We start from the raw sequence: 13,550 nt of genomic DNA on the forward strand, positions 1-13,550 counted from the left end.
TTAGGTAGGAATAGAGGTGCTGTGTAGTGATTGCAATTTATAAAGATATAAGGAGAGGTGGAGAGACCAACTCTTTAGAAAGACTACGTATACAGTATAGCACACACAGGGTTAATTACAGTATAGCAGTCCTTAAACTGAATAAAGAAACAGTATACAACTTGCCGTTGCAACACTGATATGAGCAAGTGGAAAACTGAGAACAATGTTTGTATGGAGCGATTAGACTTCAATTTAAAGCATAACTTTTATTAGAAAAACACACAATTAAAATAGAAAGGTGGACATTAAAACCACTCTTAGGTACCTATAATGGTAATAGCAAGATTAGTAAGCACAGTGAGTGACCTATATGATAAGCACATATAGGGGCATATCTATCAAACTCCGTATGGAGCTTGAAGTCCCGTGTTTCTGGCGAGCCTTCAGGCACGCCAAAAACACCAGTTATGAAGCAGTAGTCTAAAGACCACTGCTCCATAATCTGTCTGCCTGCTCTGAGGAGGCAGACAGACATCGCCGGCGCCGCAATTCAACCCGATCCAATACGATCGGGTTGATTGACACCCCCTGCTAGTGGCCGATTGGCCGCAAATCTGCAGGAGGCGGCGTTGCACCAGCAGTTCACGAGAGCTTCTGGTGCAATGCTGAATGCGGAGAGCGTATTTCTCTCCGCATTCAGCAAGGTCTGTCGGACATGATCCGCAATGTCGGATCAGGTCCGACAGACCTTTGTTAAATAGACCCCACAGTATGTACTGAGCATCAGCTTATACATACGGTAGCTAAACTGCAAATAATCCCCACTCTATATATGTACTGTATATATAAATTACACTGAAAGTCGACTAGTAAAGCCTTCTATGTATAGTGATCACTATGAATCAAGACTATCCGGTGGTTCATCATAACATAAATAGTTGTTTGAGAGAATCTAGTTAGCTGTGAGATAGGTAAAGTAGCTTACTGAACATCCGCCGTCACATACTGAACTACTGCAGTTTCCCATGAAATCATATTTTAGTAATACTGGGTTTGAAAAAGTGCAGTGTCAAACAAAGTTGCTGTGTATTGCGGTGATTGTCTAAGCCAATTGAAAAAAGAATCTTCACAGTAGCTGTATTTGCAGCGTTTTAGCGATTGTTCTAAGTAATTGCAGTGCAAACTATTAAAGGTCATTCACTAGAGTAACTTAACAAGTAAATGTACTGCATAAAATAAGGTAAGAGTGGTTTCAATGTGCACCTTCCAATTTTAATTGTGTCTTTTTCTGAAAAAATTTATGTTTTAAATTGCATTCTAATCCCTCCATACAAACATTGTTCTAAATTTTCCCCTTGCTCATATCAGCGTTGCAACGGCAAGTTGTATACTGTTTCTTTATTCAGTTTAAGGACTGCTATACTGTAATTAACCCTGTGAGTGCTATATATGTAGTCTTTCTAAAGAGTTGGTCTCTCCACTTCTCTTTATATCTTTATAAATGGGCTCATTGGGAATTGAATGTTTATTTTTAGAACCTACAGTTATGAACTTTCTATAAAATTTGAAACTCATAAACACACTTTTAGAAAACAGGTATTTCTGACCTGAATAAAACTACTTTATGTTTTCAAAATTGTCCAGCAATAGAGATGTTGGAATTGTCCTTATCGACCAATGAACAATTTATCATTAGGGATGTGTTGTGCACAGACAATGGGGCCGATTTAATATGCCCCAAATCTGGACATCTAGCCCTGTTTCCGCGCAAGCCGTTAGGGAGTTAAGAAGCAGCGGTCTTAAGAACGTGGCTCCTTAATTGTATCGAGCGGCGTACAGCAATCAACTTGATCCTATACAATCGGGTTGATTGACTACCCCTGCTAGCGGCCAATCTGCAGGGGGCGCCATTGCACAAGTGGTTCACCAGCATTCAGCGATGTCTGGCGGACATTATACGCTGCAGCGTATCATGTCCGCCATGCAATAATAAATCGGCCCCATTGACTTCAGCTTGGTTTCAATATCTATTTTACCAGTTTAATTTAACCTTTTTCATATAAAAATATTTTAAAATGTTTAGCACAACTTAGTTTAACATATTTTGTAAGTTATAAGGCTATTAAACACCTCTTGTTTTTGTGTAAAAAGGTGCTTTTCCCACACTCCCTAAGAGGCCAAAAAGCAAATTCTGCTACCTGCAAATAAAAAGCTGCTTTATGCAATTTGCACTCTAGGGAATGATTGACAAAGCACAATTTTGCATAAAAGCAAAAGCTGTGTAATGTCCCTTTAAAAATAGCAGCATGGTTATCCATGGTTGTGCATCGTTATCCTGTTTAAAATTCTATTCAATTTGATCTGTAATACGTTTTAAAATATCTTCTATAAGATGCAAGAAAAAAATGTTAATGTCTATTTAAACACTCTCAGTGGCCAAATGTGTCCTGTATTTCTCAGGATGGTCCTGGTCTGGATATTGTAAGTTTTTTCCTGCTGTCCCTCTTACCGCACTTCCATTCCTTATAATCTCTCAGTTTCCCAACATGAAACCAGGGATCACCCAACCATGCCTTCTGACTGCCCCAAACTCTCCAATGCCACATCAGCCATGCCCATTACCTGGCCAAAAATGCCAATAGCACACGTCTCCAACTAACTCCACCCCAGGTTTCTATTTCCAGATACTAGTCGGAATACATAAATAGGTGTGTAATGTATACAATTTTATATATTTTTCCATTAAGATCCTTAGGGGTAGATTTACCAAGCAGTGGATGCTGCTATCTATTTTCATTTTTGCATTTTTGTATTTATAGCTTAATTATCTGTATAGTCGAAATATTGGTCCTGGAAATCGGATGTATTTATATATGGTTATGATGTATATAGCTGTATTCCATATTAGACATCTTTATATGATGAGTTTCTCTTTCTAACAACCAATCCTAATTTATGTTTTTATGCTTCAAATGTAATTTTAACTAATTCACCTAGTTTGACTAGGATGGGGTTAATGCCTTGTCCTATATAAGGAGGTCCCTTCCTTTTCACTGTAGCCTATGAATCAGCGCCCCTAGAGGGCGTGAAACACATCAGGCCGTTACCTGTACTCCCTTGTCTTGTGTCTTGCCTGTATGTAGTTTGTACATTCTTTTTTATTAAAGTACCTTTTTATCTTACTCCCGTGGAAGCAGGGCCTGCATTTTTTCTTCATGCTGCTATTTACCCCTGTACTTTCCGGCTCACCGGAAATGTAAGTTAAGAAGCAGCGGACAGCAAGCAGCCCAATCGGATACGATCGGGTTAATTGACACCCCCTGCTAGTGGCCGATCGGCCGCGAATGTGCAGGTGGCGGTATTGCACAAGCATTTCACACAAAATGCTTGTGCAATGATAAATGCCGACAGCGTATGCTGTCGGCATTTATCGATGTAGGGCAGACATGATACACTACAGCGGATAATGTCCTTTCAAATATGATAAATCGACCCCATACTCTTAGTTTTGCATTGGTACACCTGAGCCAACCTAGGTATTCTTTTAAACAAAGAATACCAAGATAATTAATTAAATTAAAAAGTCTGTTAAAATTGCTCTATCTGAACTATGATAAGTTTATTGTGATTTCATGTCCTTTAAAGACAGAGGGGCCGATTTATGAAAGTGCGAGCGGACATGATACGATGTAGCGTATCATGTCCACCGCACATCGATAAATGCCGACAGCATACGCTATCGGCATTTATCATTGCACAAGCAGTTCTTGTGAACTGTTCAGATTGGCCGCTAGCAGGGGATGTCAATCAGCCCGATCGTATAGGATCGGGCGGATTGATGTCCGCAGCCTCAGAGCAGACGGACAAGTTATGGAGCAGCGGTCTAGACAGCTGCTTCATAACTGCTATTTCCGGCGAGCCTGAAGGCTCGTGCGGAAACAGGGGCATCAAGCTTTATTCAGAACTTGACCATTCAGCCCCAGAATCTCTGTGTTCTAGAAAACTGGGCTTTATATGCCTAAAACACAGTTTTGTGTCAATCTTAAGTTTTATTGAGCATAACAGCTTTAATTAAGAAAACATGTTTGGGGTTTTCATGAGCTGTAAGCCATAATCATCACAATTATGACAAATCACGGCTTCAACTATCTATCTTTGCATGTAATGAGTCGATCTCATATATTAGTTTCATCTTTTTAAGTTGCATTAGTGAAATAAATTAACTATTGCACGAAATTCTAATTTTTTGAGTTTCACCTGTATTTAACTTGATGTCATAAATATTCTAGCATGACATGAGCTTAGTGAATGCAAGAGAAATAGGCAGTTCGTTTTGTCCATGCCCAGAAATTAAAGGGACAGTCAAGTCCAAAATAAACTTCCATGATTCAGATATGACATGTAATTTTAAACAACTTTCCAATATACTTTTATCACCAATTTTGCTTTGTTTTCTTGATATTCTTAGTTGAAAGCTAAGCCTAGGTAGGCTCGTATGCTAATTTCTTAGACCTTGAAGGTCGCCTCTGATCTGAATGCATTTTGACAGTTTTCACTACTAGAGGGCGTTAGTTCATGTGTGTCATTTAGATAACATTGAGCTCATGCATGGAAGTTACCTAGGATTCAGTACTGATTGGCTAAAATGCAAGTCTGTCAAAAGAACTGAAATAAGGGGCAGTCTGCAGAGGCTTAGATACAAGGTAATCACAGAAGTAAAATGTGTATTATTATAACTGTATTGGCTGTGCAAAACTGGTGAATGGGTAATAAAGGGATTATCTATCTTTTTAAACAACAACAATTCTGATGTTGACTGTCCCTTTAAGCTACTAACATGTCTGCTTCCTCATTTCCCTGAGGGCAGGGACTAAATTGATCATTTCCAAGTGCTCATTTTGCAAGAAAAAGTATGATTTCTGTTTTTTACACAGTGGGTAAAATTTACCATCCCTGCAGGCTGATTGTTTTGCACATAGTGAACCTATCCGTCTGCAATTGCCACTTGTATTTTTGAATGGACCAGCTAAATTTACCTTTGCACAAGAGGTTTCTTGTGCAATGCCGCCCCCTGCTCCTGTGCAACAAATTGGACTAGAGCAGGGAATGTCAATCACAGTGAACAAACAAATGTCGGAGGGATTGATCCCACCACCTCTAAGTTGTGGGAGAGGAAAAATAAGCAGTTTCTGCTTCTTAAATATGTGGCAGCAGGCTCACTTAATCAAACTGCTATGCATAGCCCAAAAAGCTACCAATGCAGCTCCATAATTCTAGCTTAAAGGGACATAAAAGAGTTGGGTTAGAGACAAAATATAATATATACTTTAATTACCTTACCTGTAAATATATACTGCAGTGCCTCTCCATTAACCCTTTATTTTAAGTTTCCGAATTGTACAGCTCTAACTCCCCCCACACAATTCCTTCCATGGCTGTATCTATCTCCACCTTTGTTTTGGTAGAATGCAAGACTTGAACACTCATTGGGGCTGATTTATCAATGTCTGTCCGACATGATATGTTGTAGCATACTATGTCCGAAAGACATCCCTGATTGCCGACAGCATACTCTGTCGGCATTTAAAATTGCATAAGCAGTTCACCAAAACTGCTTGTGCAATCAGTGGCGTCACTAGGGGGGGGCGGGGGGGGCGGGCCGCACCCGGGTGACACCCTCCAGGGGGGTGACACCAAAAAAAAAAAAAAAAAAAAAAAAAATTTTTTTTTTTTTTTTTTTTTTTTTTTACATTTTATTGAAATTCAAAGAAATACAATGTTGAGATGCATAGATTATTTTATTAGAGGCTGGCATTTGTGAACATTAGTGGGACTGGGGAAGTTGTAGACTCACAATTTTTTTGCCCCTTGAGCCAGTGCTGCAATTTCAACAAATAGTTTTCCCGGCTGCTTTTGCTTGTTTGTACTTTGCTCCTCCCCTGCCCAATTTCACTATGAATGTTGTGGGTGTGCCGTGGGGCTTGCAAAGTTGCGCTGCTAGCCTAAACCTGCCTGCCTATCTGTGCTCACTGCTCAGTGACATGCGGCCCAGGGCTGTGCACTGACAGACTTGGAACAGAGTCAGAGAGCAGAATTTTCATAGTTTGTGCGCCTAAACCTTTTCTTCAGTGATTTATTTTAGAGTGCTCTGTTTATCTTTCATTTGATGTTCTGCTGAGCCAGGGAGCAGCTCTAGGCATGAGCTTCATAATTAATGCAGTGCAGTTTACATATTTTGTATGTGTGTGTCTGAGTTTTTGTGTGTGTGTTTTTGTGTGTGTGTCTGAGTGTGTTTCCGAGTGTTTGTGTGTGCATCTAAGTATGTTTTTAAGTGTGTCTGAGTGTTTGTATGTGTGTGTCTGCTTTCTGGGGGGGGGGTGACACCATGACTTACCGCACCGGGTGACACCAACCCTAGTGACGCCACTGTGTGCAATGCCACCCCCTGCAGATTCATGGCCAATCGGCCGCTAGCAGGGGGTGACAATCAGCCCAATCGTATAGGATCGGGCGGATTGCAGACCGCAGCCTCAGAGGCAGCAGACCAGTTGTGGAGCAGCGGTCTTAAAGCTTGCGTGGAGACAGGGGCATCAAGCTCCATTCGGAGCTTGATAATTAGGCCCCATAATCTGCTAGACCATGCCTAGAAACAAATAAGCAGCTGTGAACTCAGTTGAAATACAATGCCTGTGTTTCTGATGCCAAACACTGATAAGGGGTGTGGATCAGACTACTCCAGACAGCAAAGCTATATAACTAATTTTGCTTATTTTTTAAAATTATTTTAAAATACTTGCCAGCAATTTTTAAACAATTTTTTTTGCTAACTATGTTTACTTAATTAGCCCTTTTAGGATATGTACAGATCTCAACAAGTTTTATGGCACTTTAATATGTTTCTTTTTATGTTTACTTTGAGCAAATATTTAGCATATTTGTTTTTACTAAAGGAGCAATGTTTCATCCATTTAAATACGTTTTAGGGTATCTTTATATCTATCCTGGGCATTCTTGAATTCCATTGTTGAAGTATTTTCCATAAATCAGCCAGGCTTTCTGAAAATAAATTACACCTAAACCTTCTACCCTCCAACTTAAGATCATGACCTTTTATTCTGCTGTTGCTGAATAAATACATACATCTGTTCTGTAAGTCCTCTTGGATATACTATCCTCAAAACATCACTATTTTTGGTAAAAATATAACGTTTATACTAAAACTGCTAGGTACCAATAAGTATTACTTTTGTAGCAGGACCAAAAACATGTCCGGCACAAGGGCATTATTTATTCATTACTTCTGTCACTGGTGTACAACACAGCATTTGTATGCTAACGTGAATTTTTGTGTTTAATGTGCATGTTACAGGAAATAATTAGTTTTGGGGGAATTATTCATTTTTAAAATTCTTTCAGACCTGAACGTTAACTTATTTTTAATTTCCTAACTCTTCTCATATGAAATGTTTAATGAGCTATAACCAAAATGTATTTTAGCAACTGGCCATATGGTGTTTAGGATAGCTTAATTACACGATTATCTATAGACCGAGCTCTCCTTATTAATCTCTTTTGTTTACTTCTACAAGAATGTGTCTAATTAACTGCCAATCTTGAATTTATAAGGCTAAAATGTGCAGACCAATGAGCAAAGAAAGGCTTAAATAATTTCACAGCACAACCAAAATAGAACAATGATTTTATATACACTGGCATGACAGCCTTAGTGCAAGTGTAAATTATAAATATATGATACTATTTGGAGTATGTTGCATGTGTTTTAAGATATATAGTAAATATTATAATACATTCTACTAAGCATAAAATAAAGGTACTTTATTTCAATATTAAACTAATATCTAAACAGATATTAATTTTTATTTGTTATATCTAACCCCTTATAGTGCATAAGGGGCAGATCACCTAAACTTCGCCCGTTCTGACTTGGTTTTTCATGCAGACCCTCGCAGGGGCAAGTGACGAGATGTCTCCTATAGAATAATGGAGCTCACTGGAAATGGAAACTTCACTGGTTAGAGCAAAGTTAGCAGTGAGCAGGAGACACACTATAAAAATGAAATCCTGCATCAAAAACAAATCACTGCTGTTTTCTGCTTATATCATCTTACAGTCTCCTCTATTTCCGTACGCATGTGTTTTTCCTAGCGTATTAGGTATTTTGCGTATTTTGTCAGAACCTCTGTCATGTCTGTTAAAAGCACTGAGATAAGGGGCAGTCTGCAGAGGCTTAGATACAAGGTAATCACAGAGGTAAAAAGTATATTATTATAACTGTGTTGGTTATGCAAAACTGGGGAACGGATAATAAAGAGATTTTGTATCTTTTTTAACAATAACAATTCTGGTGTAGACTGTCCCTTTAAATATTTAACTATCCACTTGTAATACCAAATTGTGAGTTATCCTTTTTGCTATCAATTGCACCTCACTTGTAATCTAGCACTTAAGATTGGCTTGATCATACAGTAATTACATGTTCTAAGTATTTAGAATATATGATTTTAGCATCAGAATATCCCATTAAGGTGTTTGTTTAATCTTATTGCTACTCAACAAATGGGGATGATTAATAGAACTGTTTATTTAAGAGGTGAAACTCACTGATCCAGTCCAATCCCAGACCTTAACAACACGAGGACAAGTCCAACCTACATGATAATATGTATCAACAACTCTACAACCCTGGTAGCATGTATATAGAATCCCACCAAACTGGGAGACTCTAAAAGGTTGGAGATACCATCTAAAAGCTTCCAGTAAAAATATTTTATCATGTTTAAATGATGTTCTTTCATGTGAAAGAACTATGTACCTTTAAGCTGCATTAAATCCACTAAATACACATATAAACTTAATTTTTGTTTTGAGAATCACTTAAAGGGATACTAAACCCAATTTTTTTTCTTTCATGATTCAGATAGAACATGCAATTTTAATCAACTTTCTAATTCACTCCTATTATCAATGTTTCTATGTTCTCTCACTATCTTTATTTGAAAAGCAAGAATGTAAAGGAGCCGGTCCATTTTTGGTTCAGAACCTGGGTTGCACTTGCTGATTGGTGGATAAATGTAGCCACCAATCAGCAAGCGCTATCCAGGGTGCTGAACCATAAATGGGCCAGCTCAGCTCCTTAGCTTAGATTCCTGCTTTTTCAAATAAAGGTATCAAGAGAACAAAGAAAAAATGATAATAGGAGTAAATTAGAAATTTGCTTGAAATTGCATGCTCAATCTGAATCATGGAAGAAAAAAATTTGGGTTTAGTATCCCTTTAAGAATTATTTAAGCAGAAAGGGTGAAAATTAATTTTGTACAAATAACAAATTAGTATCAGTTATCTAGTTGCTGTGCCTGTGATATTAATAATTACTGTTTTTCTTGCATTTTAGGATCCTTCTTTAAAGCATCCACTTGTCCCAAAGGCCCAGAATATTTGCACCTACAAAGAGATTATTTATGAAACAGTCAAGATTCAAGGCTGTGCTGATAATGTGGACCCTTTTGTCACATATCCTGTGGCAACAGACTGTCATTGTGCTCAGTGTGACATGGATACAACTGACTGCACAGTGAGGGGTTTAGGGCCAACATACTGCTCTGCCAACCAAGAAAATGAGCAAATTCTGCAAAGCCCAGAATAAGAAGTTCTTCCCATTGAGGAACCATTTGTTTGTATTAACTTTCCATATAAAGAGGTTTGCTTCCTTAGTTTTGCCACAAGGGAAATTTGGTGACTGCCATGGTATTTCTGCCAGGATATTGCAGTGGTCATAGTATTGTAATGTTCATAATGTGGCCCCAGTAAGGTCTTCTAAGCTTTAATTTTGCAAATGATGTTGAAGCCAGAGGTGAAAACTCCAATTACTCCTTGGGTGGCAGCAGGGTCGGCACCAAGGGAGGGCATTAGGGGGCAATGCCCACCCAAATGGAATGCTGTGCCCCCCAGGGCAACCGCCTAATTGGAGAGCAGTGATTTTTTTTTTTTTACATTTTAAAAGTGACAGAACTTCCAGGGTCCCAAAGGTCGCATAAATCATTTGCGGCCACCGGACCCTGGAGCTCCGCCACTTAGGAGGGCCCAGAAGCACCATTTCCTTTCCCTCTAAGGTGCCAGCAGTCAGTGCCAGTATATACTCCTTCTCCACCCTAAAGCGTGCACGCGTGGCGCTCTGTCACCCACCAGCACTCATGGCCTGATCCCTTTTCCATCCCAGCCGTCCGGCTTTCACTGTCTGTCTGTTACACAGAGCAGGCAGACATTGTGTGTACAGTACAGTGAGTCCGGTTATTGGGGGCTTCAACTTGCTTCAAGATAGCATGTGTCACCCCCCTCTGGCGCTTCTCAATTTTTCCTTTGCGGCTATGAAACTGTAAGTACTAGTACCCAGGTTGTTATATTTAAATATATAGGGAACTGAAAAATTTAGCCTCTACACTGCCAGAGATATGTCAAATGTAACCCTGCACTGCCAGAAATTTCACAAATGTAGCTGCATTCACTGCTAGAGATTTGATTAATTTAACCCCGCACTGCCAGAGAGAGATCTGATAAATATAACCCGTGCACCGCCAGAGAACTGATAAATGTAACTCCTGAACAGCCAGTCATCTAACAAATGTAACTCCTGCAATTCCTGAGATATGACAAATGTAACCCCTGCACTGCCATAAATCTGGTAAATATAACTGCTGTGGCACTGCCAGACATCTTATAAATGTAACCCCTATACTCCTTGAGATATGACAAATGTAACCCCTGCACTTCCAGAAATATAAACAAATCTAACTCCTGCACAGCCAGAGATCTGATAAATGTAACCCCTGGACTGCCTCAGTAGGTCTGCTCTTATTTTGACTCTCATACTTGCTTTGTAAATGCGTGCCCCCTCGTGAAAAAAATGCCCCCCCATTTAATTTGTTCTGGAGCCGACCCTGGGTGGCAGAGGGATTTAATGCACTAAACCCCTTTCTAGCATTCAAAGGTTTAACCCATACCTTAGCCATAACCTTCACCCTATCTGTATCCCTTACCCTAGCCATAACTTTGGCACAATAAATATTTTTTCCCCTCATGCACTATAACCGCTAAAAGTAAACTTTTAACACTGGCTAGCGTAAATATTACAAGTTGAAAGTAATAAGTTAGCGCAAAAGTGAATCCAGAAACCTGAGGACCTTGGATTTGGCGATCACGTTAACTTCTTCTCCCCATAAACTTCAATGGAGCACACTTTTTAAAAGAAAACTAAAATGTATCGCTTGCGTGCTAACCTGAAATTTTGTTAGACCTACAGCACTAAACCCAAATGGAGTTATGAATATTTCACATTCCAAGGTTCTTCACATAGAAGAAAATTGTATTTTTATTTTTAAATATATATTTCTATATACTGTATATGTACAGTATATATATCAGAGGATTTTGTTAAAATATATATCTGTACCTTTATATCTACAGGTATATGAATATATACAGGTATAGATATATATATATATATATATATATATATATATATATAGTATCTATTTAAAAATACAGAATATTTTATTCTATGTGAAGAACATTGCAATGTGAAATATTTACAGTAAAAACACAGTAAAACATAAAACATATTAAAATTGAATAAATATTAATATTCATGTTTAAAGGTATTTGTCTGGGAAAAGCTCCAAAGTGTGTGTGTGTATGTATGTGTATATACTGTATATATATATATATATATATATATATATATATATATATATATATATATATATATATATAGACAACACACACACATATATATATATACAGTATATACTGTATATATAATGGGTGTGGACATATGTATTTACATGTGAATATATGTATATATATATAAACATATAAATACACATGTATGTACATATATATATATATATATATATATATATATATATATATACTGTGTGTATATATATATATATATATATATATTTATATATACACCCATACACATAATTAGACATATAAATGTATAAATTAAAGCCCTTTCCAGTCAAACACTTTGTCATATAACATATCATATTTTTAAAATATTTATATGAATAATTTTATTCATATAGTGTATATATGAGTGTAACACTTTATTTTAATGTACTTATGTTGTGATTGGTGTAACATTTTATTTCACCCCTTACTTTGTTTGCACTCGAGCTCACCCATTTACTTTCAACTTGTAATACGGTAGCAAGTTAGCGAGATCGCAATATTGCTTATCACGACCCACACTAACAAATCTAGCCCTATATTGTTGTAGTCAGTATTCTGGGCACAGAAAAGCAATGAATGTATTTTAGTAATAATCACTATATCTGTGACTGAGGGTAACGGGATACAGTAAGAAGGTTTATGACATCTGGCAAAAATGTATTTAACACAGATTGTTTTCTATTTATTATGACTGAATATACAAACTTCTATCACACCTTTACTGTAATAAAACTTTTTTATTGAGTTAAACATGTTAGTGTCAATTATTGTGTCAAGAAATATTTTGATGGTATTGAGGGGGAATAACCCCTTTTGTATATTAAGGTGATGGTAAATCCTAGTGTTTTTGAAACACTAGGTTTTACCAGTGATATAAATAAAAGGGACTTTTGCCAAGCTGAGCGACTCCGGCTGCCCACAGCAAAATGCTTTTGTTTTTAACTGAGGTAAAATTTCCACCTCTTTGCCTATAGCCGTGCTTGCCAATCAACATTATGCCGGTTGGCTAGCATGCTATTGGCTAAGAGGTGGAAATACCACCTCACAGAGAAAATAGCGTCCGGAGGCACTCACCTCTGCATAAACTGCATTCAAATGAAGGTACTTTCAGCATTATTTTTATTATACTTCATGACTGAAACTCACCTGTATTTATAGCACTGGCAAATCCTAGCATTTCCGAAACACTAGGATTACCATCAGTTTAAGTTAGTTAAAAGGACACATAAGTCAAAACATAAACATTTATTATTCAGATAGACTGCACAAATTTAAAAACTTTCCAAATTACATTGTTACAAACATTGTTGCAAATACGGCTGCCTTATAGTGCTCAGGACATGTACAAACTCCTGAGACTACCTCAGTATTTCTTAATGTAAAGGAGCTAAGTGAAGAGGAACAGTTGATAAAATCAATAGATTCTATTTACCAGCACCTGCAATATACCACATAGAAGAAGAACTTATAGTTAAATCTAGTCTATTATGATACAGGAGTGAGAGCTCACAAGGAGATCCAGGAGGAGAGCCCAGGCTGCTACACTTATGAGGAAATCATTATAATATTAGTAAAACCCACAAAAGTGACCCCCAATATTAATAACCTTAAATCCAGAGATAATACCTGTAAAAGAATTCAGAACGCATATATTTATAGGGAGGTACGACCACCCTCATGTTCCTGATAGCAACTGAACTAGGGAGCTAACTATAGAGATTATAGTTACCATACAAGCCAAGCTTTATAAATAGCCAGCTCATTGAATATCACTGACCCCTAGGCACTGAAGCTATACTACCATTGCTGCTTCC

General features: G+C 37.7%; 1 protein-coding gene across 3 annotated transcripts in view; it reads left to right on the top strand.

The window, feature by feature from the left end:
• FSHB (follicle stimulating hormone subunit beta) overlaps positions 1-11,342 on the top strand; it is a 180,395-nt gene extending 169,053 nt beyond the window's left edge. For all 3 annotated transcript variants that reach the window (XM_053688908.1, XM_053688909.1, XM_053688907.1), the window contains one exon: positions 9,395-11,342. In XM_053688908.1, the coding sequence (XP_053544883.1) occupies positions 9,395-9,646 (252 nt within the window). In that variant the 3' untranslated portion in view covers positions 9,647-11,342. The remainder of the gene's footprint in view (positions 1-9,394) is intronic.
• The last annotated feature ends 2,208 nt before the right edge of the window (positions 11,343-13,550 follow it).

This window comes from Bombina bombina, chromosome 7, assembly GCF_027579735.1.
Source record: "Bombina bombina isolate aBomBom1 chromosome 7, aBomBom1.pri, whole genome shotgun sequence".
NCBI lineage: Eukaryota > Metazoa > Chordata > Amphibia > Anura > Bombinatoridae > Bombina > Bombina bombina.